The sequence below is a fragment of the Triticum urartu genome, chromosome 3 (genome assembly GCF_003073215.2).
Source record: "Triticum urartu cultivar G1812 chromosome 3, Tu2.1, whole genome shotgun sequence".
In the NCBI taxonomy this organism is placed as follows: domain Eukaryota; kingdom Viridiplantae; phylum Streptophyta; class Magnoliopsida; order Poales; family Poaceae; genus Triticum; species Triticum urartu.
The window spans coordinates 43,231,886-43,257,771 of NC_053024.1; the positions used below are offsets into that span (position 1 = coordinate 43,231,886).

The 25,886-nt window shown below is 46.9% G+C and overlaps 2 protein-coding genes across 3 annotated transcripts; both read left to right on the forward strand.

Moving 5' to 3' along the window:
* The first annotated feature begins 5,509 nt into the window (after positions 1-5,509).
* LOC125542668 (glutamine-dependent NAD(+) synthetase) lies at positions 5,510-16,314 on the forward strand. 2 transcript variants are annotated; one of them, XM_048705800.1, is made up of 15 exons: positions 5,510-5,985; positions 6,057-6,304; positions 6,905-7,210; positions 8,049-8,272; positions 8,955-9,058; positions 9,593-9,727; positions 10,058-10,226; positions 12,212-12,347; positions 12,884-13,022; positions 13,533-13,709; positions 13,900-14,067; positions 14,394-14,489; positions 15,427-15,555; positions 15,637-15,916; positions 16,053-16,314. In XM_048705800.1, exons 2-14 carry the CDS (start codon positions 6,111-6,113, stop codon positions 15,871-15,873), a joined length of 2,214 nt encoding a protein of 737 aa, XP_048561757.1. In that variant the 5' UTR covers positions 5,510-5,985; positions 6,057-6,110; the 3' UTR covers positions 15,874-15,916; positions 16,053-16,314. The 2 variants fall into 2 exon arrangements, with proteins under 2 accessions (XP_048561757.1, XP_048561756.1); XM_048705799.1 differs by having other exon boundaries at positions 5,511-5,985; positions 6,084-6,304.
* Positions 16,315-20,132: 3,818 nt separating this feature from the next.
* LOC125542669 (glutathione hydrolase 3-like) lies at positions 20,133-24,354 on the forward strand. Its single transcript, XM_048705802.1, has 3 exons — positions 20,133-20,749; positions 22,706-23,460; positions 23,589-24,354. The coding sequence occupies exons 1-3, from the start codon at positions 20,285-20,287 to the stop codon at positions 24,256-24,258; spliced, it is 1,890 nt and encodes a 629-aa protein (XP_048561759.1). The 5' UTR covers positions 20,133-20,284; the 3' UTR covers positions 24,259-24,354.
* The last annotated feature ends 1,532 nt before the right edge of the window (positions 24,355-25,886 follow it).

Here is a 25,886-nt window from a genome sequence, read left to right on the forward strand (position 1 = left end):
TGAGAGGGAATAGAGCATTGCCACTCACAGCTATTGTGGAGGCTGTATTCCATGGCACTTTGAGATATTTCAGAGAAAGGCACGAGTTAGCAAAGAAGCATATTGAAGATAATCATAACACACCTTATTGTAGCCATGTCATGGAATACATGGCAAAGAAGATAGAGAAAGCAAAGAAGCACACTGTCAGACTCATAGGGAATCAAGAAAGGATGTATGAGGTTCAGCTTCCTACTGATGGTTTTGGTTCTGGAAATGAGGTGAAGACACACGAGGTAAAAATTGGAACGGAATTTTATCCAACGTGTGAGTGTACATGCAACAAACCGAAGTTGTTGCACCTACCTTGCTCTCATGTGTTGGCTGCCTGTGGCCAGATTGAGTTGGATGCTATATCCTTCGTGTCCCCATACTATTTAAAAGAGGCAGTGCTCAACACCTGGACAGGCGAGATGACAGGGTTTAGAGTCGTCGGCAATTTCAACAAGGTAAACGACGATGAGAGAGTATACATCCCGCATCCAGACCTTCGGCGAACAAGTAGGGGCAGACGAAAGGCCCGTCGCATCCGGAGCGATATGGACCAGTCTGAAGCTGGTGGAGCAACCAGACAATGTTTGTTATGCGCGGCTTATGGGCATAGGATGAAATATTGTCCCGACCTGAACAAAGATGGTGCTTCCGCATCGACGAGTGCTTCCACATCGACGGCTGCGACAACAGGAGCAAGAGGCGGACGTGGTCGTGGCAGTCGAGGCCGAAGGGGCGGACGAGGAAGAAATAACTCACAAGCTATATAATGTGTCATAGTGGGTTTTAATATGTAATATGTCAGGACCATGTTTTAATTTGTAATATGTCAGGACTATGTTTTAATTTGTAATATGTCAGGACTATGTTTTAATATGTAATATGTCAGGACTATGTTTTAATTCGCAATATGTCAGGACTATGTTATAATTTGTAATATGTCGTACTATGTTTTATTTGCACCTGAGATTTATTGTTTGAATTGCAGATATGTCTTCGTATCCGTTGCTTAATGGTAACATCGATAGAAAGCACCGAGGCGCCCTTATGGAAGCGGGCAACAACTTAGATGTGTTGGTCAGTCGTACCCCAAAGACTAACTGGCTGATACACGATTCACGGGTTGATAGGTATGTGTGCATATAATGGAGTCCATATAATGACTTACTATGTTTGACATACTTTTCATAACCGCTAACAATCTCTTTATTTTGTAGGTTAAGTTGGGCTGGACTTCTACCCTTGGCACGGCTGGTTGAGGGTACATTGGATGAGTGGATTGATGGTCCGGACTTAGATGAGGCAGGTGAACCATTGCAGTTACACAAGAGGCAAGTGAAACATTTCTCTTACGACAAGTCACTTCTTACCTGCTTAGTAGATAGATGGAGACCAGAGACACATACGTTTCACTTTTCCTAGGAAGAGATGGCGCCTACTTTACAGGATGTGTCTTACTTGTTGGGATTACCTCTGGCCGGTGCTGCCATAGGTCCCTTAGAGGCAGAATCTGGGTGGCAAGCAGCGATGCAGACCCGTTTTTTGGCTGCGGTCCCGACTGCTAGGGCCATAGACAACGATCCTCATGGACCTCTTTTTAGATGGTTGAGCCAGTTTCAGGTAACCATCACGGCCACTTAAACAAATGTTGTTTTTTAGTTGTCTGATGTTCATACAATTATTACATTTCTATGTAGATTGTCTCGTTAGGACATCCCGACGTTCAGTTGTCGGAGGCACAGATTGACCGGTCCCTAGAGGCATATATTCTTTGGCTGTTCGGCAAGACAATGTTTACGGAGAACCACGTGACCACTGTCGATGCACGACTCATCGGTATTGCACGAGAGATAGCTGACGCACGTTGCCCTGCAGATATTCTACAGAGGAGTTTTGGTTCTGCCGTGTTAGCGGCTATGTATAGAGGCCTGTGCAAAGCTTGCTTGTTGAAGTCTAGAAAATCTAGTCTTGTTGGATGTCCATTATTGTTGCAGCTCTGGTCATATGAGAGATTTCCTATTGGACGACCCTATGTCTACGTTGATAAACTTTTTGGTTTGGAGGACTTAGCTGGGACTTATGTGCCTGCTATCGGCGACTTACCTACTATGGGATCTGTTTGGACATGGCGAGAGATACTTTTATATTAAGTAACAATTAATTCAATTATTTCTTGCCATTCAATAGTATTACTAATGCTTATTTGTTGTCATGCACAGAGACAGTTTGCGCATACTCAGGTTAGGGGATGCTACCCGTCCTTCATGACGCAGTTTGATAGTTTGCACGAGGATCAAGTTATTTGAGAGCCATACTCGCCTCAGGCTATATCATCGAGGTACCCAGTTGGGATTTCTGGATTGTGCACTAGAGATCGGCACTTTTGGATGACCAAGGCCAAGTTGGTGTTCGACGTGACGGTTGAGGAGATGTCTCTTCATAGGGTGATGAGACAGTTCGGTCTATATCAACAGCCTGAGATTCCAGATATTCCACACTTGCCAGACCACGTGCACAAGTAAGTACTAATACTATTTTAGTTGGCAGCTCTGCATTCATAATATACCTAATCATGTATCGCGCATGTCAATCTCAGGGACAGTCGCCTAGGAGGAAACAAGTCCATGGCTTATTGGCTTCAGAGCATGACCCCTTACGTTGACGAATGGACTACCGCTGCGACAAATATCTGGGGTGAGGTTCGGCCCTTTAACTGGGAAATGTTCGGATTGTATCTGCAGCGTTACCGGCATACAACGAGGATCTACTTGGTTCCATCAGCTGCTCCTGATCAGATCGAAGCCCCTCTCACCAGCGATATGTACCCAACTGCCTCTGTTGTGGGAACCAGACACCACGCGGCAAATGCCTTGGTTCTCATATGTTAAGTCTTTTGTTAATCTGGACATATTCGCTTGGTTGTCTATTCGTGGTGTCTATCATACAACGAGGATATAATTGGTTAACTCTTTGTGTACAGGGTGACTTGACACTACATGCGCGAGAGGAGGTTTCCGCTTTAATGCGGAGCTTTCAGATGGGAGAAACTATTCCACCGCGAGAGGGCGTCTCATGGTTGAGGCGTCTTGATGACAAGCTACGCGGGATTTACGCAGCTGTTACGTGTAGACGGACTTCGGATGTTGCACTTCCTCCTCCAGCACATCGTCCGCCACGTCCCTCTGTACAGCATTCAGAACCACGACTCTCTGTGCACCGTTCAGAACCACGACCCTCTGTGCACCGTGCAGAACCTCATCCTTCACAGCCAGGGAGATCTTCCTGGCATGAGCCACCTCCTTCACAGCCAGGGAGCTCTTCCTGGCATGAGCCACCTCCTTCACAGCCAGGGAGCTCTTCCTGGCATGAGCCACCTCCTTCACAGCTAGGGAGCGCTTACTGGCATCAGCAGATGAATCTAGGTAACACTACTCACTACATTCTTTTAAACAGTGTAGTAGTCGTTCTTGCATTCTCAGCAGTCACTGATGCTTACTGGTGGTGCTTCATTCATGCATTTGTATCAATTTTACTTTACCGCAGGCGGCAACCAGTCGCAACTGTTCATGCATTCAGAGCAGTCACCGATCCTTAGTGGTGGTGCTTCGTACTTTGAGGGCGACCGCGAGGATGATGACCAAACTACAAACATTTATGACTTCTCGCAGACAGTGTTTCACACTCCACCACCACCACCGACGCAGGAGACACAGACCGTGACAGACGAGGTTAACTATGGTCGTGGTTATCGCGAGCCTCGTCCACCGCCTCAGTGCTTATCGCCTTCCGGTCCTCGCCCGAGGAAGACCCAGACTCGTCGTCGTCCCCCGCAGTGATATGCTTATCTATCTATGTATGATTCATTATCTATATTAGTTTCAGACTATTCGCAGCTGTGTGTCAGTATTTATGTATGAGACATGCTTCATGTATGTGTTACTATCACACTTGCTTCTATGTGATCAGGAGACATATATTGTTTTATGTATGCGAGAGACATATTACTATTAATTCGCATTCTTATTCCAGTTACATTTCCAAATAGACTACAACCGATAATTAAGATACAAGTACATCTGAATTAAATGGTGTGGCTGAACTTGTGTAATACATCTTACATACTACAAAAAGAAATTCAGATAGAACATAATGCCCTACAATAATACAATACAAACTAATAATGCAAATACATCTGAATGAAACGGTACAACTGGAATACATCTTACATACTACATGAAGTCATCATCGTCATCCTCCGTTGATGCAGCCCTCTTGCCCTTCGACGATGCGCTCCTCTTGCCCTTCGTCGATGCAGAACTCTTGCCCTTGGTCGATACATAACTCTTGCCCTTCGAGGATGCAGAACTCTTTCCTTTGGACGATGCAGAACTCTTGCCCTTCGACGATGCAGAACCCAAAAGCGGCGGCATGAAGATATCATCGTCGTCCTCGCTCTCCTCAGTCCATAAAAATGGATGCTTTTCTGCAGTCCTTCTGAAAGTTTCACTCTTCGGCTCCACCACCTTCTTCCACCTTTCATGCAACCTAAGAAGTTCTTGACGTACCTCCTCATAGGTCCTTTCAGGCCACCCAGACCTACGTAATTGGTGAGCCAACTCATTCATTATGGTGTCACTACCGGTGAGTTCGTCCCATGGAACTATCTTATTGTCCATCCTGAAATCGGTAGCTAGACTCAGCAGAGTGCTTCTCATCTCAGGGTGAAAACTACGATCGAATGGATAATGGGACATCTCGATTACACTACACTGGAATGCTTATCCACCTCCGCCTGAAGGGGTTTTTATAGATACAGAGGAGAAAATGGCGGGAAAGAATAACTGCGGTATTGCGGGAAAGGGTTGGCGGGAAGGGATTGGCGGGAAAATAAGGCGGGAAGGGATTGGTGGGAAGGGGTTGGCGGGAAACGGGTGGCGGGAACATATGGCGGGAAGGGGTTGGCGGGAAACGGGTGGCGGGAAAGGGTGGGCGGGAAACGGGTGGCGAGAAAATACATTTCAGCATGAGCCATGCAACTTCGGCCTAGAGTTGACCAAAAAGTGACTTTTTGGCATAGACTTGACAAAAAAGTCTATTTCGGCCTAGAGTTGACCAAAAAGTGCCTTTTCGGCCAGGAGATGGCCGAAAACAATTATACTTCGGCCTAAGTGTGGCCGAAAAGTAGTACTTCGACCTAACTGTGGCTGAAAAGTACTACTTCGGCTAAAAGATGACCGACGGGCTACTAGTTTTGGTTTTTTTGCATTACGTTCTATAGTTTCTGAAATTGCTACCAAAAACAACGTAGTTTTGAAAAAGAATCATGACTTGGCCACTCCAAAAAGTCAGCGAGTCCTCTCCGGGGAGGGGCACGAAGCAGAGCAGAGCAGCGCGGCCGGCTGTTGCTGTTTCTTTTGGCGCGAGCGCACCACGCGGGCGCTCTCTTTCGCGCCAGCGAATTTCCCGAGGGGCCGAGCGGACCCGATGCCAACAATCCTCTGGAATCCGATCCTCGGGAATCTCAGCGCCACGATCCTGAGGACCGGAATCCCGTGAAAATCCCCTCCAATGAACCCAAAGCCGGCCTGAATTCTTTCTTTCTTCCTCTACCCATCTGGCCGTCGGAGACTCGGAGGCCGGCCCTCTCTCCCCTTCCTCCTGCTCCGCCGCCGCCGCCCCCACCTCCCCGCCAGCGGCCCTCCGCCACAAGCTGCTCCTCGTCGCCCGACCACCATCCTCGCACCGCTCCACCTCACAACCGTCGGGTCGGCCCGTGCTCCACCGCCGACCCGCCTCCTCCTCCTCCTCCACCTGACCAGGTCGCCGTCCGCTGCCCACTCCCTCCAGATCCGCCGCTCGCCTCCTCCGGATCCAAGGGCCGCTCCACCCGTCTCCAGGATACCAGCGACCCACCCGCCTGCCCACCCTCCGTATCCAATTCAACAGTGACTGAGGGTAAGCTGCGATTCTCTGGAAATTCAGCAGCGAGGTCTACTTCTGCACTTAACCATCTGGGTTTGCTCTAGTGTTAAGCCGCTCGCGCTTGTTTGTAGCCTGCTGATTCGGGCGGCGGCGGCAAGATGAGGCTTCTGCGGGTGGCCACCTGCAACCTCAACCAGTGGGCCATGGACTTCGACACCAACCTCCGCAACGTCAAGGAGTCCATCTCCCGGGCCAAGGCCGCCGGCGCCGTCGTCCGCATCGGCCCCGAGCTCGAGCTCACCGGATACGGCTGCGAGGACCATTTCCTTGAGCAGGACACCACCGCGCACGCGTGAGTGCTCCTTCTCCATGTAACCTACTTACTGATGATGATGAGCTGACGAACCTGTGAGTTGTGCAAAACCTGTACCGCTGTCGTAGCAGTGCTAAGAACCTGAATGAACTGCTAAATGTTAAGTCGTACTGTTTATCACAAAATACGGCTAAGAAAGTTATGGTTCTCCACTGCTAGTTATTAACTCAACCTATGTATGGAAATCACTTGTAAATTGTAATTGAAGTGGTTGGAGTTCTTTAAGGTATTTATTTTCTCCTGTAAACAGTAATTTCATTAATCTGTTTAGCATCTTTTATTGTGTCATGCAAACTTTACTGTATGCATACGGAGCTTGAATTTGTATGTCAACCCTTTGAGTGCCCATTGGGCTACAATTGGTAATCCTAAATTGTACTCCCTCCGTCCCAAAATAAGTGTCACTAATTCAGTACAACTTTGTACCAAATCAACGACACTTATTTTGGTGGAGGAAGTAATGAACAATAACTAATCCCTGGTAATGACATTCTGCCTAGGGTTTCACATTTCTATGAAATACTTGCAAGCTTTAGTTATACTCTCTGTTAATTGCTCTTCTGTATCAACAACCTGCAGATGGGAGTGCCTGAAGGACATTTTGTCTGGTGACTATACAGATGACATCTTGTGCAGCATAGGAATGCCTATTATTTTCAAGAGTGTGCGGTACAACTGCCAGGTTTTCTGCCTAAATCGCAAGATAATTATGATTCGGCCAAAGATGTCCCTTGCAAATGATGGGAACTATCGTGAATTTCGATGGTTTTCTGCTTGGACATATAAAGATGAACTTGTCGATTTTCAACTCCCTATTGATGTCTCAGAGGTTATAGACCAGGAAACTGTACCTTTTGGTTATGGTTATCTGCAGTTTCTCGACGTGTAAGTACTAATGCTTAAATTGGTTTTTTATGATTGTGAACTTGTGATTTCAGGCTGATACTGTCTTGGCTAGCATACTGGATAGAGCAAACACTAATACTGTCATTTCCAACTAACATTTTCTGAATCAAGCTGGATATAAAAAAGGAAATATTCATTGTCTTGGTGTTCTTCCAAATTACAATTCATCATGTGCTTCTAATTTCGAGTCCCTATCTAACTGCTACTCTGTGAGACTATATATCTTACGATGGCCTGTGGTGACTTCATGTTAAATCAGGTCACCCCTGTCTACAAACTAGCTTAGACATTTGATCCTCACATAGGGAAATATGTACAGCGCAACTACAATTTATTTCATACATGTATGAATTCTTAAAGTCTAGATGAAGAAATTGTCCACGTATGTTACATATATCGATGTAAGTGTCTAGGATGTTCTAATTTTGTTAACCATTAATTGTAGTCCTCTAGGATCATTTTGAGCAAATATCATCCTTGCCTTGCCTTTTCCTGCCTCTTTACGATATTCAGAATGCATATCTAGTACTTGACACTTAGCTAGTCCCATTACCTAATGTAAATGTAAATGCGCAAATCCTCTAAAAAATGTTAACGTGCTATTCTTCTAAAGAAAATGTAAATGTGCTATAACATGTTTATGATTTTAGCATATATGCTCAAATTGCTCTTTGCTAATATGTTTCATTTTACTACGTATTCTTAATTAGTAATTGTATATGGTATGTGATTGATGATCTTGCATTTGTTGATGATATTGGACTGCTTAATTAATTTGGTTATATTATAGCTTTTCATGTTAGTTACTAATTTTCAGATCTTTGGCCGCCGAAACCTGTGAAGAGCTATTTACTGCAAATGCTCCTCGGATTGATCTAGCATTCAGTGGCGTTGAGGTCTTCATGAATGCAAGTGGAAGCCATCATCAGTTAAGGAAGCTCAACCTTCGGATTGATTCCATGAGAGACGCAACCCGTTTATGTGGTGGTGTATACATGTATGCTAATCACCAGGGTTGTGATGGTGGCCGCCTTTATTATGGTATGCTAATATGTCAGTGTTTTCTCTATGTTTTTCTTAGCATTATCCTATATCTTTGGAACTTGAAAACTCCATACCACTTAATTATTAGTTATAGTCCGATGTTTAGGTCTCCTGTTATTCTTTCCAACATTGAGGATGCATTGGATCGTGGTTCACTTTGAAGGAAGTGCGTGCGATTGGAACTTCTCAAATGTTTGTGTGACATAACCTTTGTATTTGGATATACCCAACACATGATCACTGACAGGTGGTAACAATATTGGTATTTTGCAAAAAACTGAAGCTTGAGTGGTATTTCAGTGTCTACTGAATTAACACTATTAACACTACATGGTGATTTTTTTCCTGTTTCGTTGCTCAAGTTGCAGTGATGATATATAGTGCTTTTGGTTCTATTGTTTTTGACTCCCATGTATCATAGCCCTGCATTCAATTTAGTACTAGCTTTCTTTTTCAAGACTAAACAAAAGACATGGGCACCATCTAAATAGAGGGCCAGTAAGCAAAGTACACATGCTAGAGAAAATGCCTTAAGCGATGCAACCATCACTAGCATACCCAGATTGTTAATCCAGCAGTAGTTATGTGTAAAGTTAGTTTTACACATTCATGAGTCGTCTTTATCAGAGTTGTATTATTTGATTCATTTGTTCTAAGTTATCCCAAATGTTCTCACTAGATGGCTGCTGCTGCATTGCGGTGAATGGGGATGTGGTTGCCCAGGGATCACAATTCTCATTGAAGGATGTTGAAGTGTTGGATGCTTTGATAGATCTGGATGCTGTAAGTTCTAGCTCATTTGGATCTTAGTTGCAGTCCTATAATGCTGTCAGTGATTCATATTCTTCTTTGAGTTAAAGGATTTCCATAACTGAAGGCTCTTGAATTAGTATTATTGGAAGTATGAAAACATGATTTGCACTTCACATTAGGGTAATCCAGTTACACTCACAGAGACAAACAATTTCTGCTCAATTCTGTATTTATTTTTGCTCACTTTCTTTGTTTTCGCCTGGAAGAATATTTGGCAACAGTCGTTGCATCATTATATGTTGTTCAGCAGTTACTGGTATCTCCACTATTGCATCATTATATGTTGTTCAGCAGTTACTGGTATCTCCACTATTGTTAATCTTATTCTTGTGTTATTTTTCAGTTGAATTATCTAAGGTCATAAGCTTTTGGTTCTTTTCTCATATTTGTTAAAAGTAACTTTTCTAGCTCGTAAATTTCTAGTTCTATTAGATAATGATTTATCTTTGACATAATTATATGGATCAAACTTTTGCATAACCGGACATTCTTTTGTTGAACCAGGTATCAAGTTATCGAGCATGTGTTTCTAGTTTTAGGGAGCAAGCAAGTCATGTAACAAAAGTACCTTGTGTTAAGGTACAATATAAGCTTTGCCAAACATTTCGTGATGGAATGATCCCAACTGATCCAATTGAGGTTAGTTTCTGTTTCTAGATTTGATATATTTCATTATTTCTGGAACGCTGCAGTATAGAATATTTTACTTTTTATAACCGTGTCCGAAAGAGATAGAATTGTTTTAGAACCTATCGTATTGTAGGATCACGATACTATGAGATTTTTATTTTCAAGTGATATTTATTTCGTGTATTATCTTGAAAAACCTGAGATGAATTATCTAACACAATTTTTACTAGCACCGCTGGAACGTTTTTAGTGAATGCAAATTGTGATTGTAATTCCCAATGAAAACTACAGCCCAGCTTGACAAGTCACAGTTAGTAACCCATTTTTATCACTCTGAAGGTTATGTATCACTGTCCTGAGGAGGAGATTGCATTTGGACCTAGTTGCTGGCTGTGGGATTATCTTCGCAGAAGTCGAGCATCTGGATTTTTGCTTCCACTTTCTGGTGGTGCGGATAGTTCATCCGTTGCAGCAATTGTTGGCTGCATGTGCCAGCTTGTCATAAAAGGTCAGGTCAAAAGTCTTAATTTTCCTCCATTAGCATAGTATATTTTATAAAATGTCTTTAGAGATGTACTCTCTACTTGCCAAATTATAGTGCATATTAGCAACAACTCACATTCCAAGGATGAGTTAAAACAGATTGTTTATGCTTCATGCATTGCTCATGGAGTCTCTGGGTCATAAATTTGGCAAGGAGGGAGTAGGTTACAGAACGCAGTTAAATAGTTTATCTGCACACTGGATTTGCAACCATATGTGCTTAGAAAAGAAATAGGAGGAACTACATCCCCATCGGTGCAACTATCAGCACTGATCCTCTGTACATATTCTTAGCTGTAGTATTCTTATTATTTTCATTTCAGTAATAATAGGTTCCACTAAGACAATACTGCCTGAATATAAGGCATATTTTCACTCTCCAAGTTAAAGTGTTTAATAGCTAGAAAATTCATCATCATAATTTCTTTCCAACACGAATCGAACAATACCAAATTTATGCCACATAACCTACACATCATTATTATCGGATTAATTGTTGGTCAAAGCTTGAACTTGGAAGTTAAAATTTTGCCTTATTTTTTTTTTGAGAAAACGCAAGAGACTTTGTGTTTCATTTCATTGAACAGGAAGACATCAGGGGTACAACCTCCAGAAAGGAGGGACACACACGCACACACATACACACGACCGTCCTCACCAAGCGACTACAACTAGGTGAGGAGGTGCCCTCAACTACAGACACGCAACGACATTAGGCCTCGCCCAGCAGGGCAGCGTCACTGCCATTGCCAGACAGCTCCAGGGACGATTGCAGCTCCAGGACTGCCCAGGCCAACGTACCTCTCACCCATGTGCCTAGAGAGTCGGCGGGTGAAGGGCAGGGCTCAACAGGAACTGGTGTAGCAATCGTTGGGGGAGCGCCGGCGCTGGCATACATTGCGATCCGCTCCCTGTGTAGCAGTCTACGCTAGAGCGATGCATCACCAGCCTCCATCTGCCGCATCAAACTCCACTTGCAGCCAAAGCAGCACCTACAAGAGGGGAACGGCGCTGAGATGCCGCCGCTGCCCGGTCCGGGAGGCCGGACCTGGGATTTCTCCCGGTGCTCGAGGAGGAGATCTGGTCAGGGTCATGCCAACGCCTCCAAGGAGGTGACGGCACCCTCGGGCGTCGCCGTTGACAGCGCAGGCCGTCGCCGCGCGGGGATTTCGCCCCGACCCATGAACAAGGACCTCAGATGCAATGGCAGACCGGACTTGGAGAAGAACGTCGGAGAAGACCAGCACACATGGAGGGATGCCTAGGAACGTTGTAGTCGCAGGAGGAGCACCGACCGGCGCAGTGCCAGCAGGCCGGCCACCGCCGGGAGCGCGACGAGCAGGCGACAGCAGCCACCTGCACCGCGCCGCCGCCGTGCCGGCCCGCAGCTACCGCCGCCAGGAACCACCGGGGCACAGCAAAGCAGCAGCCGTCAAGGACCGCCGCGCGCGTGCTCACCTGCCCAGCGGCTACCACCGGCAGCGGCCGGGAGGGGTGGAAGGAGGGGGACGGGTGGGTTGGGGCAGAAACGCGCAGCCCCGATCTGGGTGCCCTCATCTCTGCCGCTCGCAGCAGCGGCCGGCCGCCGCCACAGCAGCGCCACCGCGCACGCGTTCCACACCATCACGGCCTCCCCTGAGCGCAGACAACCGCCCGCCTCGCCACCGCGCGCTCCCGCCGCTCCAGCGCACAAACAGCAGCGCGCGAGCTCACGGACGAGGGCCCCGCCGCCGCCGTCCAACGGCGAGGGCTTCGCCCGCCGGTTATCCTCCGGCGACGGCCAGGGGAGGAGGGGAGTTTGAGGTGGCAGCTAGGGTTTCGCCACCCGAGTCACCCCCTGGGAGCGACGCGGGGGCCGGGAGCCAAAACTGTCGCTTCTTGCCGTATTTTCTGAACGAAGGGAACACCTATTTATGAGACTAATTATCATTTAATACACCCAACATGCAGATATAGATAAAGGAGATGAGCAAGTTAAGGCAGATGCTATGCGGATTGGTCAGTACAGAGATGGGGAGTTCCCCACAGACAGCAGAGAGCTTGCAAAACGTTTATTTTATACTGTTTACATGGGAACAGAAAATAGGTAATCTTTGGCTTAAGGATTCAGTTCTTTTCAGTGTACCCTTCTCTAGAGTATCGTTCTTTCCATTTGATATGCATCAATACATTCTCTTCGTAAATTGATTAACTTGATAATGATGATATGTACTGTGTTTTCTCTCAAGCCCTGCTTGGCTCGTATCATTTGTATTGTATCTCATGGAACTGAAACCAGCATTTCGGACATCCTTGGCACAATATTGTATACTCTGACTTCAGTTCCATGAGAGTACTAATGAAATTTGCATTGCTTGACTGTTGGAGAGTCATCTCATGGAACTGAAGTTGGCATTGATCTCTGAAACAAGAACAATACAGTTTACTACCGAAATGGCTACCAGAATTTCACAAGGCATTGGACTTCTTCACATATGCCACTGATTGTTTCTTCTTTGATTTATATCTTTACTATTTCTCAATCTTCTTCACAAATGAGTGTAAATTATGCTTTGCATATACTTTGCTTCCCCACACAGTATGTTTTTGTTTTCCCTTATTCACAGTATTGTTTGTCTACAGTTCTGAAGATACCAGATCACGCGCCAAAAGGCTGGCGGAAGAGATTGGTTCATTCCACTTTGATGTACCTATTGACAGTGTAGTGTCTGCATTTCTTTCTTTGTTTGAAAGATTAACTGGCAAGCGACCACGCTACAAGGTATTTTGATACTATGACATTCTAATCTACTAAAGAAATTGCTTAAATGGATTCTGTGAATATATATTATTTATTCGCAATATTTGTTTATCCGCATTTCACAACATTTTGTTTTTGCGGCCAACAAAGAATGTTGAACTGAAGCTTTTGTCCTATATCCTTAGTGGTGGGTAAATGTTACCTAGTTGGATGCAATATTTGTGAAATACAAAATATCCCAAACTTAAGTATTCATCCATTCTGAAATAGTGAAATACATAAGCAGAGAAACATTTCTTTGTAAATATGGAAGTAGAAACGGAAAGAAGCCAAGAACAAGTGCTATGTGACATACAATTCTGAAATCCCATTTTCTAGTTTGAGAAACCAAATGTATTAGATAACCTACAAAGCAAGAACTAATTCACAAAGTGGCTAGGAACAGTGACATGCTTGCACTTGGTTCCTTGACATGCTGGAAGCTGCCGAGGCAAATTCTGATGATCACATATGTATGCTAATATAATTCAGGTTGACGGGGGATCACATACTGAGAATCTGGGATTGCAAAATATTCAAGCTCGAATCAGGATGGTGCTGGCCTTTATGATGGCTTCTCTAATGCCATGGGTTCATAACAAGTCTGGGTTCTATCTTGTTCTTGGAAGCTCAAATGTGGATGAAGGATTGCGTGGTTACTTGACGAAAGTAAGTTAAAAGTTTAACACAAGTCTGCTCTCTTTTAGATATAATGTTCTCACTCATGTCGGCCCTAGGAAACCATGTATATATTTTCCTTCACGGATCCTTCATTGCAATCAGCACTTGTTGGAACTCTTTGATAGTCCGTGATGGCAACTAATGAGTAACGACAATAACTATTGCTTTGTTTGTTTAGTATGACTGCAGTTCAGCTGATATAAACCCCATTGGAAGTGTAAGTAAGCAAGACCTTAGGGCTTTCCTACGATGGGCAGCAGTTCATCTTCAGTATTCTTCATTGGCTGAGGTTGAAGCTGCACCTCCTACTGCAGAGCTTGAGCCAATCCGCACAGATTATAGCCAGGTGACCAAATGTCCAAATAATTCTGTTCATTTCCATTTTGGCTCTAGTTTGCTGACGGGAACTTGGTGTTCCCGGTGCTTTTGACCCTGCTCCTTTGCCTTATAGCTTAAAATATATGTAGATTCTGATTCTGTCTTGCGATTGGTAACAGAACATTGTTTAGCTCACTTGTTACGTTGCACTCAAAATATTTCATTAGCATATTGTCCATTCAAGTTTCAGTTATACTTGTGCATAAGGTTGTCTTAGCTAGCTGCTATCAACAAAAATTATGGTAGGTATCTGTACTCAAGTATGCTCATTTGACCCTATTTCCATTTGTGTAGTTGGATGAAGTGGACATGGGGATGACATACGAGGAGTTATCGATATATGGGAGATTAAGGAAAATATTCCGATGCGGTCCTGTTTCGATGTTTCAGGTTGGTCTACAGTTGACTTGATTATTTTGTTTCCTACCGAAAATTAGAATTCAAGATATCCTTTTGCAGCACACTTAAAATGTCTGTATGATGTCGAGCTTTTGCATCCTTTTGTTTCTAGTTACTGTTACATGAATTATGTCTGCATTGTTAAGGAGTTCCCTTTAGGGGGGGGGGGGGGTCCTTTTTTATGATTTTTCGTGGATTGCAGTACAGTTTCTTTCGGTTAAACGGTACTTAAAAGGGGATGGCTGCACAGAGTTTGATATTTTACTCGCCTGCATCGTTTTCACCTCTCCTCTCACTATTAGGGTGGATAGTAGATGGTAGAAAAGTTCTTTTGTGAAGTAAAAAGACTGACACTTCCACAAACTTTTTTTTATACTTGAATAATAAAACTTAGCAATAGACATCAAAAGTCAATCTATGTAATAACAAGACTGGGAACATCTGTTGTTGTTTCTTTGGTGTATATATGTGAGAATTTTTCATGACTTTTATGGGGTTTATTTTTGAAGTTAGGAGTACCGTGAGCACCCAATACTTTCTCTTAATGTGTTATGTATTGGACTGAATTTGTGCAGTATGCTAGATTATGCTACTTTCCATCTACACAAGAAGTTTCAGATTTTTTAAATTATTTTTAATGGTGCCGCCGTGTGTTTTCTATTGTGTTTAGTAGTGTTCCTATTTCAGTAGTCTTACTATTGCAATGATGTTGCTGAAAAAATGTTGGATTGGATATAGGAAATAACTGCTCCCTCTGATCCATATTAATTATCACTGATTTAGTACCTCCGATCCATATTAATTGTCACTGATTTAGTACAAATCGGAGGGAGTAGTTTATCTTAAAATTGTCAGTGAAATTATTGAATTTATTGTCATCAGTGCAAATATGCTTCCAAGTATTAAATGCTAACACATCTTGCTACAGAACCTCTGCCACAGGTGGTGTGGGCGACTATCCCCCACAGAAGTGGCCGATAAAGTGAAGCACTTCTTCAAGTACTATGCCATAAACCGGCACAAGATGACGGTCTTGACACCATCCTATCACGCTGAGGTGCTCGCTTGTTTCGGTGTGTAGGTATAAGATCTGCCCCCACCTTACGTTGTTATAACATTAGTCTACTTTTTTTTGCAGAGCTATTCACCAGAGGATAACAGGTTCGATCTCCGGCAGTTCCTATACAACTCGACATGGCCGTACCAGTTTCGCAAGATTGATCAACTTGTACAAGATATCGACAAAGATGGCAAATGGGTGGAAGATCGTCGCGCAGACTCGCAGCTGAGACAACGCGGAGCCGCTAGGCCTGCCCAGGGAGGTGGAATGGGAGTCGTGGCCGCGGGATCTGCCAATCCCGGTGTTGGGTTGTAAGAAATAGGGCATGCCGACGGTTGGATGAAGTAGGTCACGCAAGGTAAATTTTTTTTTTGACCATTATCTCAGTGAAGCTTTTTTAGTCGGTTATTATGGCCATGTCCTCGATGTAAACTTGATGTTTGGTGGTGACCTCGGGTGTCTTGTTGGTGCTGATGGGTACTTTGGCTTTGCAGGACTTTAGTGGCGCAGGTTGGATACATTGGGAAACCAGCCTAGTACATAGAATAATTGTCAAGGTGCAAACACAAGAGTTCCTCAAGGCATGTGCGATAGATGTTGATTTTTTCTTTTTAAATTTCTTCTCCCTGCCTTCCCCGTTTCCTTTTTAATTGCTACGACTTCAGTCAACCAAAATCATGTTGGTTGCACAGTTCAAGTTAACAATGCCAAATGCAGCCACAACTAGACAGTAAGTGCCGTGAGATCTTAATTGTACAAGCAGTTTGCTGGCTACACATTTCGGAATCTAGAAAACCAAGGCGAAGCCGAAAGCAAGCGATGGCTTGTGGGCGGCACGAACCGTACAGCCGAAGAAATCGCTGGGCAAACATGAGAGGAACTGGCAGCTAGTAGGATGCAGCAAATGCTAGTAATGGAAGAAGGCACCAGGTAAAAAAGGGCCGAGCAAATCAGGGAGCAGAGTGGGATGCCTGCAAGGGAGATTCTTGAATACCCCTGTTGGCAAAATGCTTCCATCTCTGGAGGCGACCCACACCAAGTTAAGTGCAAGCCTAGGGATTCCCATCTCTGGCATCCCCCTTTTTGGTCATGTTGAGAGGATAAGGCTGGTAGCCTGGTAATGGGGAGAAGGCTAGCTACCTTCTGGAATGACGTCTAGATATGCGATCATAGCGTTGCAGATGCCTTCCATAGGCAGGCTCTTCGTTCACCATTCCAGGATGTGATCCTGATAAGCTGATATGGCTCGAAATGGACAGTCCACCAGCAAGGGCAGGTTATATGGCGCAGAGTTGTGCGAGATCCCTCTCGTGTAAGGAGACACTTTATATTCTTTTCACGGGCACTCCCATCCTGGCAGCCTTCTAGCTAGTGACATAGAGAAGCCAAAATATTTTTTTCCTGTGTTCCGAATGAATGTCTCCGTCGTCATTCATCATAATAACGAAGGACAAGTCTTTTGTGCTTGTTTCTGAAAGCAATGTGTTGGATACATTTTCTTTTTCTGAAAGGCGACGTGGTGGATACATCATAGTACATGGAATGGAAGTTGATGTTTCTGAAGGGGACAGTGTTTCCTGGAGAGACCCAAACCAGATGGAGGATGGCCGGGATCGCCCAGCCATGCATATCGCATCCAGACAGGCCTTGCTACCGTGACACCGTGTACACAACTGTAACAACCAGCGCAACGAAATGGCCATGGATCCGCTCTGACGGCGACGCATGCAATGACTGGCTTTGGTTTGTTTGCCCTTTTGTAGGAACTGCCTTGCTGAGTGTGTCCGGCCATGGAACTGCCGCGATTCCGTTTCGTCGGAGGCGTAAAAGAAGGCAACCGGGTGCAGAACAAACTTTACGCCCGCTGTACTAGTGTTTGGTCCTCCCAGATGTTGGGACGACTCTGACGCTGCCAGCAGCAGGCAGCGGGGACAACCCAGCCATTTCATCCTTCTTATATTTATTTTTTCGACGAAATATGACTGCTGGCCTGGCCACGCTAGTCACGCGTGCGGTGCGGTGTGCCAACCATTTCATCCATCGACCGATCATTACGCACCACCGACTTTTCAATTCGATTCGAATCGGAATCGGAACGTGTGTGGGTGATTTGATTTGGCTGGAGACAGCGTGTGGTGCGATCCGCTGTTGCAATCTTGTCACCATCGTGCGAGGCGAGATGTAGGCCAATAATTCCTTAATTTTGTGTCGCCTGCTCGCTCACCCAATCACTGGACTGTCAGCAGTCACACTCCCCACATTAATTAAGGACGCCCACATGTCATTGCCCCAATATTACTGTACTCCAAGTTTCAAAGAAATTCATTTTTTCCTATGGGAACATTTACGTGATCTTTACCTACGTATCTCTACGGTTTCATTAGTACAAAAAATACAGTACTACGGTGATTTGTGTTGTACGCAGACAAGACAAGATTCTGACCCAAATACAACAAGAAAGTAGGTCTATTTTGATTTATGTATGCACAGTATATATACTTTTTATTTCTGCTACGTATGAAAAATGTATATTGATGTAGTACCTTTTTATGATAAATAAAGCGGCTCATTTTTCGTAGTCAATGCTCCCTTTTTTCTTTTCTTTGGCCAAGTCGACAATGCTCAAGGACCAGAGAATTGTACTGCAAACATGCGCATCCGATGCATCTAGACAGTTTTGCCGCCATGTGTGCAGAATTTATGATACTCTCTGACATGACATGAACCGCGACGCTTGTAATGGCTTCCTGGTTTGCCCAATTGCAGATAGTCGCAAACAGACATGCGGCCGGCGGCGAGATCGGAGAGAAAGAGGAGGAATTGAGGCGTGGAAGAAAATACTACTACCAGTTGCAACTAGGAGTACAAGGGAAGGGGGTGGCGTCTCGTTTACAAGCGTGACCACGACAGTGACATCCTTCCTCCTAGTTGTTCCCTACAAACTTGGATTACCAGCTGGTCCTTTTGCTACGGCCACTCTGCTCTCTGATAGAAAAACACAAACTAATTTCCTTTTTCTTTTCACTTTGTTCTTCCAAAATGATACTATTTCTGACTTTTTTCTTTCGAAGAAAGGGATTTCTCCCACGATTTCATTAACGAGACCATGAAGCTGATCATGGTCACCTCACCCTGCAAGCTGACAAGCACCAAGTAGTACTTGTGCACCACTTTTTTTCGAAAAGGAGGAATACCCCCGGCCTCTGCATCTGGACGATGCATACGGTCACTTTATTGATTATACACAAGACCTTACAAAGTCGTACAACAGTAAGACCAAAGCCACCATCTTCGCAACCTCTGTCGCTACTCCTATCTAACTGGTGAAGGGGCGCTGATGGTCTGGGCCTAATACCAAACAGACCTCGCAGCCAAACCTAACATCTGAGACCTGAGGTCCCAACCAGGACTCCTTCCGGGTATGGGCACCCACCAGTCCGGCGTGCTCTTCAACCAGGCCCCCTGCCGGGTATGAGGCCGTCGTAGCCACGTACCATCAATCCATGTTCAGAGCTGTACTGTTGCATGAACCGTGCCAGGCCTCTCTGCCATCGACGCCACCACGACGCCAGACGGCGCCACTATCCTACGCTCGTCCATCATCACACGCCCACCGGCGAGACCCCCGCTGCTCCATGCCGCTGAGACCCGCCGTTGTCGACGTGCCAGATGCCACGCCGCTCCTCCTCTTGTCCCCTCCAGTCAACACTTGCTCCAAAACGATGCCCCCAGGAGGGAGAACGACATCGAAACGTCGCCATCATCCGATCCGGTAGATCCAGATCTAGGGTTTCCCCCGGAACCTTTCGATCAGGTTGACGTGACCTGCAACGACGATGCCTCGAGAAGGGAACGACGTCCGAGACGCCGCCATCGTCCGCCATGACCGTAGTCAGACGCGATTTTCACCGGAAGCCACGGCGTCCCGATCTCGCCGTTGGCTAGAACGGAGCCCTCCGCCGATCCGATCCCACCGTCGTGCGACGCCCCCGATGGAGATCCCGATCTAGATCGAAGACGACCTCGACCGAAACCCTGCCACCAGCACCGCCACACCGCGCCACCTCCTCCTAGCCCAGTCGCCGCCGGATCCAGCCATCCCCACCTCCGGGAGACCAGCCGGACGAGGCGCCCCTTGTCCCCGATCTGACGGCCCGCGCCGCTGCCACGAGGACCAGAGGAAGGAGGGAATGCCCCGCCGCCGCCCGCGCCGCGCGGGCTTCGCCCGGCGGGCGCACTCCGGCGGCGGCGAGGGGAAGGCGACGCTGGGGAGGCGACGGCGGCGGCGGCCGATCGGGATCTCCCGAGGCGCGCACTTATCTGCTTCCCTGTCCACAACGAGAGCTAAAAAAGTACTCCACTAAATAAGAAGTGTGGGCAATCCACACCGGTGCCCTGGAGCAATTAAGCAAAGGTTGCAATTTTTTTAGTGCCGAATTGGATTAGTTTGGAAAGAATCCTTGCGATTACGTCTACCCTTCCCCTTCTGCATTTTGTATTGTGAAACTCGGTCCCTGATCGTGTCTCGGGTCATAGATATATTCACAACGAGAAAACTAACAGTGAAAAGTAGAGACTTTTTTGGCCAGTTGGAGGGAGCTATAAAAAATCTCAGGCCAGCGAACACAGAGCACTACGGCAGCACGCACCGTGAGCTCTCACCGCCCAAAGAATCCTCTCCTCCTTGGCTCCGTCCCACCCTTGGCCGTCCACGGAATCTCCGGCCATGGCCGCGCTGCAGAGCCCGCTGCTCGGCGGCGCCGGCGTCTCGCCGGACGCGAGCTCCCCGCGGCGCAGGGTCCGCCGTCCGTGCGCCGCGCTGGGCATCGCCGTGGCGCTGCTCGCCCTGGCCGGCGTCCTCCTGCTGCTCCTGGGCTCGGGCGTCGAGCCTGCCACTGATCGGGGCCGGAGCTCGAGGGTGTCTGGCGCGCGGGAGAGCAGGCACGAGGTGGAGTCCGGCGTGGCCGCGGTGGCCGCGGACGATGGGCGGTGCTCGGAGGTGGGCGCCGCGGCGCTACGCGCGGGCGGGCACGCCGTGGACGCGGCCGTGGCGGCGGCGCTGTGCCTCGGCGTGGTGCACCCGATGTCGAGCGGCCTGGGCGGCGGCGCGTTCATCGTGGTGAGGGACGCGGCCTCCGGCGACGCCGTCGCCTTCGACGCCCGCGAGACCGCGCCGGCGGCGGCCACGCCGGTACGTTTACGCTGCTATTACTATTGTACGTTGCAATCATTCGTGAGAGCGGCACGACAGCGAAAAGCGAGATTTTTTCGCCCATGCGTTCGTTAGCTCGCTCGTTCCGCTCGTGCGTATGGCCCGTGGGTCCCTTTGCCAGCCGCTATGGTTTGCGCGGGAGGTCGCTGTCTGGTGGGCCCGTCGTGCTCGCGCTTGAGGTCGCTGTACGGTGGGCCTCGCATGCTTACGAAATAGGAACCGACCTGTGTCATCTAGCTTGTGCTCTTGATTATACCAATGGAGTGGTAGCTCAATGAATATGACAAGCAATATGCATCCAGATTTAATTGTTATGGCGACAAGGACTATGCATCTACCAGTACTATGTCGAAGCAAAGAATGTAAAATAGGTTTAGTTACAGCGAAAATGCCAAATGAAGACCGAGTTTGATGGAGGCCTTAATCAATTTAAAAAGACGAATGTACGATGTGTGTGTAAATTTTAAGGTTGAAATGTGTTAAAATGAGAGCTACACAAAGAAGACGAATATGTGGCTTTTTAGCATATTTACTGTTCATCTTCAAAGTCCACAATTTGTGTTTTTATTGCTGCTCACAATTCAAGGTATTTCATCCTGAAATTTTACACACATACACATTACATCTTTAAATACATGTGCATTTTTCAGATTTTTTTGAAAATGAAAATTTGGATTTTTTTTCTAAATTAAGGCCTTCATGGAGCTCGGTCTTCAAAATGCCCTACTCTAGTTACAGCGATGATAATAATAATAATAATAATAATAATAATAATAATAATAATAATAATAATAATAATAATAATTTCATAAGGATGGCAAAACATTTACAGTTTTACTCGTCACACTCATCCTAGCTACCCAGTTTGTACAACTAAATTTGGCTTTAATTAGGCCATCCCCTTAGCTGTAGTGGGTGTAGTAGTGCTTGGCCTATCCAGTTGACAACATTTTCATATCTGTTTTTGGCTGAGATCTTAGAATCATCTCGTGCTCCACGAGCGACGGATCAACAAAAACTGTATATTATGGCTTATGGGGTATCTTATCCATAATAGTAAACAAATCAAGAGAAGCCTTTGCGATCTGTAACCCACCTACCATGTCGCAAAAGAAAGAGAAAAGAAATTCAGCAATGTGTAGCGTGCCATGTGATGAACTGCAAAAATGTCTTACATTGTTGTAAAAAGGGAGTACTTCACAACAATTAAGATTTGGATTACTATTTTGCAAAAAGAAGATTTTGCATTTGATTTAGCTAGTACAATGATTTAGATTAATTAGGCATTCTCCTTAGCTTAGCTCACCCAGTTGACAACATTTTCATCTCTGTTTTTGGCTGAGATTCTCCCCGGCGATAGTCCTTATAGCCACACGGATCAATACAAATGGTACTCCACATCTTATCCGTAACAGTAAACAAATCAAGAGAGGCCTTTGCTTTCTGGTACCCACCTCCACCTACCCCATGTCGAAAGAAAGAGAAAAAATTTTAAGCAATGCGTAGCATGCGTGTGTCACCACCATGGTTCATATAGATCTATGCTAATCATTTTCTCTCACCTTGGTGAGTAGTTCATGTGTGTTGAACGAGAGCGAACGTGCGTGTCACAACAGTTCAGATTTTGCACTGCTAACCTAATTTGCATTGATCGGTCGCTCGTGGTTAATTCCATTGATTTGCGCTTTATTATGTAAGTAGTAATTGCTAATTAGTTGGCCATGTTGATTCTTCGCACAAAATTAGCCATGCTAATTAGTTTCTGTAACAGTGTAACTCATTGCCAATTGTACAAGAAAGCCAATGCATGGATGGATGGATGGCTAGCTGAAATTATTAGGGTTTGATCGGCCATGTTAGACTAGACAAGAAAGAAAATTGCACGGATGGATGGATGGATGGTTGGCTGAAACTATGTGCATTGTGTGTTGCCAGACCATGTACGCCGCCGACCCGACGACCAAGTTCAAGGGCGCGCTCGCCATGGGCGTGCCGGGGGAGCTCGCCGGCCTGCACGCCGCGTGGGCGCGCTACGGCCGGCTGCCGTGGAAGTCCCTCTTCGCGCCGGCGATCGCGCTCGCGCGCGACGGCTACACCATCGTGTCATACGTGGCCAATGCGCTGAAAGACGAGGAGGTCGACGTGCTGGCCGACCCCGGCCTGCGCGCCGTGTTCGCGCCCGGCGGGCGGCTCCTGCGCGACGGCGAGCTCTGCCGCAACCCGGCGCTGGCGGACGTGCTGGAGGCCGTTGCGGAGGAGGGGGTCGCCGCGTTCTATGGCGGCGCCGTCGGGGAGAGGCTCGCGGAGGACGTGAGGCGGGCGGGGGGCATCGTGACGGCGGAGGACCTGAAGGGGTACAGGGTGGGGGTGAGCAAGGCCATGGAAGCTGACGCCATGGGGTTCACCTTCCTCGGCATGCCGCCTCCGTCCAGCGGCACCGTCGGCCTGTCGTTGGTGCTGAACGTGTTGGGTGGGTACAAGTCGACGGAGTTCTTGAAGGGGTTCCTCGGCGTGCACCGGCTGATCGAGGCGGTGAAGCACATGCTGGCCGTGCGGATGGACCTCGGGGACCCCGGCTTCGTCAACGTCGCCGGCAACGTCTCCGAGATGATGTCGCCGGAGTTCGCGGACAAGATCCGGCGGAGGATCGCCGACAACACCACCTTCCCTCCCGCCTACTACCTCGCAAAGTACGTACGTACGTTGGAACAAAATTTTATTTATGGATGCCATTGTCGATCATGCATCAACATTTGTGCACGCACCGTTCGTTTGCACACCGAGTAATTGAAAGGTTTCGTGTGTGTCGGTCAATCAGATGGAGCCAGCTGCGTGACAACGGCACGAGCCACCTGTGCGTGGTGGACGGCGACCGGAACGCGGTGGCGATGACGACGACGGTGAACTACTACTTCGGCGCGCACGTGCTGTCGCCGTCCACGGGCATCGTGCTCAACAACGAGATGGACGACTTCTCGGTGCCGTCGTCCAACCCGACCCCGGACAAGCTCCCGCCGGCGCCGGCCAACTTCATCGCGCCGGGGAAGCGGCCGCTCTCCTCCATGACGCCGGCGATCATCCTCAAGGACGGGCAGCTGGCCGGCGTGGTGGGCGCGAGCGGGGGCACCAACATCATCACGGCGGTGACGCAGGTGTTCCTGAACCACTTCGTGGTGGGGATGAGCCCCCTCGCGGCGGTGCAGAGCCCCAGGGTGTACCACAAGCTGGTGCCCAACGTGGTGCGGTACGAGGACGCCACGACGGCCGACGGCGAGGTGATCGAGTTCAGCACCGAGGCCATGGAGTTTCTGCGGCGGAGGGGCCACGTGCTGGAGAGCACGTCGCCCGGGGCCGTGTGCCAGTTGATCGTGCAGGACTTGCTGGCGCCGGTCTCCGGTGGTAGTGGCGGCGGCGGCGAGAACGTGTTCCGCGGGATGCTGACGGCGGTGAGCGACCCGAGGAAAGACGGCAGCCCTGCCGGACTATGATGGACATATTGTTCAGACGTGTCAGGTGTACATACATTCAAACAGATTGTTCTGAACCCAATGATCTTTCTGAATGTTACAAAGTATTTACATGTAGTTGTCACTCCCTTCAGCTTCAGCTAAGGGTTGAGTTGTCTCCAAAAAAAAAAAGAGATGAGGGTTGAGCCCTATATCACAAATATTCTTTGATACTTGCGTTCATTTATTGAAATTTGCCGACGTTTTTGAAAACACGGTTATTTTTTAATTTTGTTGAACTTTTTATAATGCAAATATTTTTTGAATTCGTGAATAATTTTAAAAACATGTTTTTTATTTTTTTGAAATCATAAACCATTTAAAAATTGTTCGAGCATTTTCCAAATTCTGAACATTGGTTGAAATCACGATTTGTTTGCAATTTTTTTAACTTTTTAAAAATTTGCGGACATTTACAAATTATTGTTTGTAAAATAAAAATAAGAAGCAGAAAAAAATCAAAATTAAAATAAAAAACCCAATAAAGAAATAATCAGAAAACAAAAAAACCAGTTTAGAATGCTTCTAGAAGGTTCCCAAACCGGTACTAAAACATGAGCCGGAATGCCTCTGTGTACCCTAAATGGGCGGCCCACTTGCTCTCGCTGGTGCGCTCGCCTGTGCGTTCTGGTGACAATTTGCCGCAGCAAGCGATAAATAAGGTTTGCGGCATCTACTGGGCTCATCTTAAAAGAAAAACAAGCATCTAGTGAGAGCGGCGTTGCAAAGGATAGGCTCGATGGAGCCTTTAAAATAATATGTTCAAAAGTTAAAAAAAAGACATTTTTTGAAATAAATACATATGCATGTTCTTCAAGTATGTATAAAGTTTGATCAATTTTTGTGTGTGGAAAAACTTCTTTTATTAATCAATAACTAGGTTTACAAGGCATAACAAATGGGTAATGGGAAACCCCTGCCACAAGTGGCACTCTGTTTCTAAGGAACTAGAAAAGTTTAACCAAGTTATGTGCCTCTTTGTTTATGTCTTGACCTTCAAACACAAAATCATGTGGTGATGGCGCGCGAACTTCACAGTGGCCAATACGTTATCTTTCGACAAGGACTCGCACAACAAGTTCTCACACATGGCCTTCATTCTCGTCAGCCCAAACCGGCACGCCGCCGTGAGCATGTCCCCAGCCAGCAACCTAGTGCCATCTCCAGGAAGAAGCTCGTCGGTGTAGATAAAATGGAGCACGGCCTTGAACACCGCAGCCTTCATGTCGTCGACCCGTACCACGGCAGCAGTGGCGTGATCATCCTCCTTGTTGCTGGTGGCCACCACCGCTTCGTGTAAGGCTGGTGCCCGCGCGGCGATCACAAGCTTGTGCGCGCGGATCTCGCTCTGCTCAACTAGGAAGGCCACATCCGAGCCATTCTCGCTTGCCAGCAGCTGCTCGAGTTGCGTGGAGACTTGGGAGGGAGGCACCACTAGTAGAAAAAGGGTCAAACGTGAAGCACATTAGTGCCGGTTTGTATTTGAGCCGGCACTAATGTATACATTAGTGCCGGTTCCAACGGCTAGCCGGGCCGCTTTCATTAGTACCGGTTCGTGGCGAACCTTTAGCACCGGTTCGTGCCACGAACCGGTACTAATGAGAGTGGTG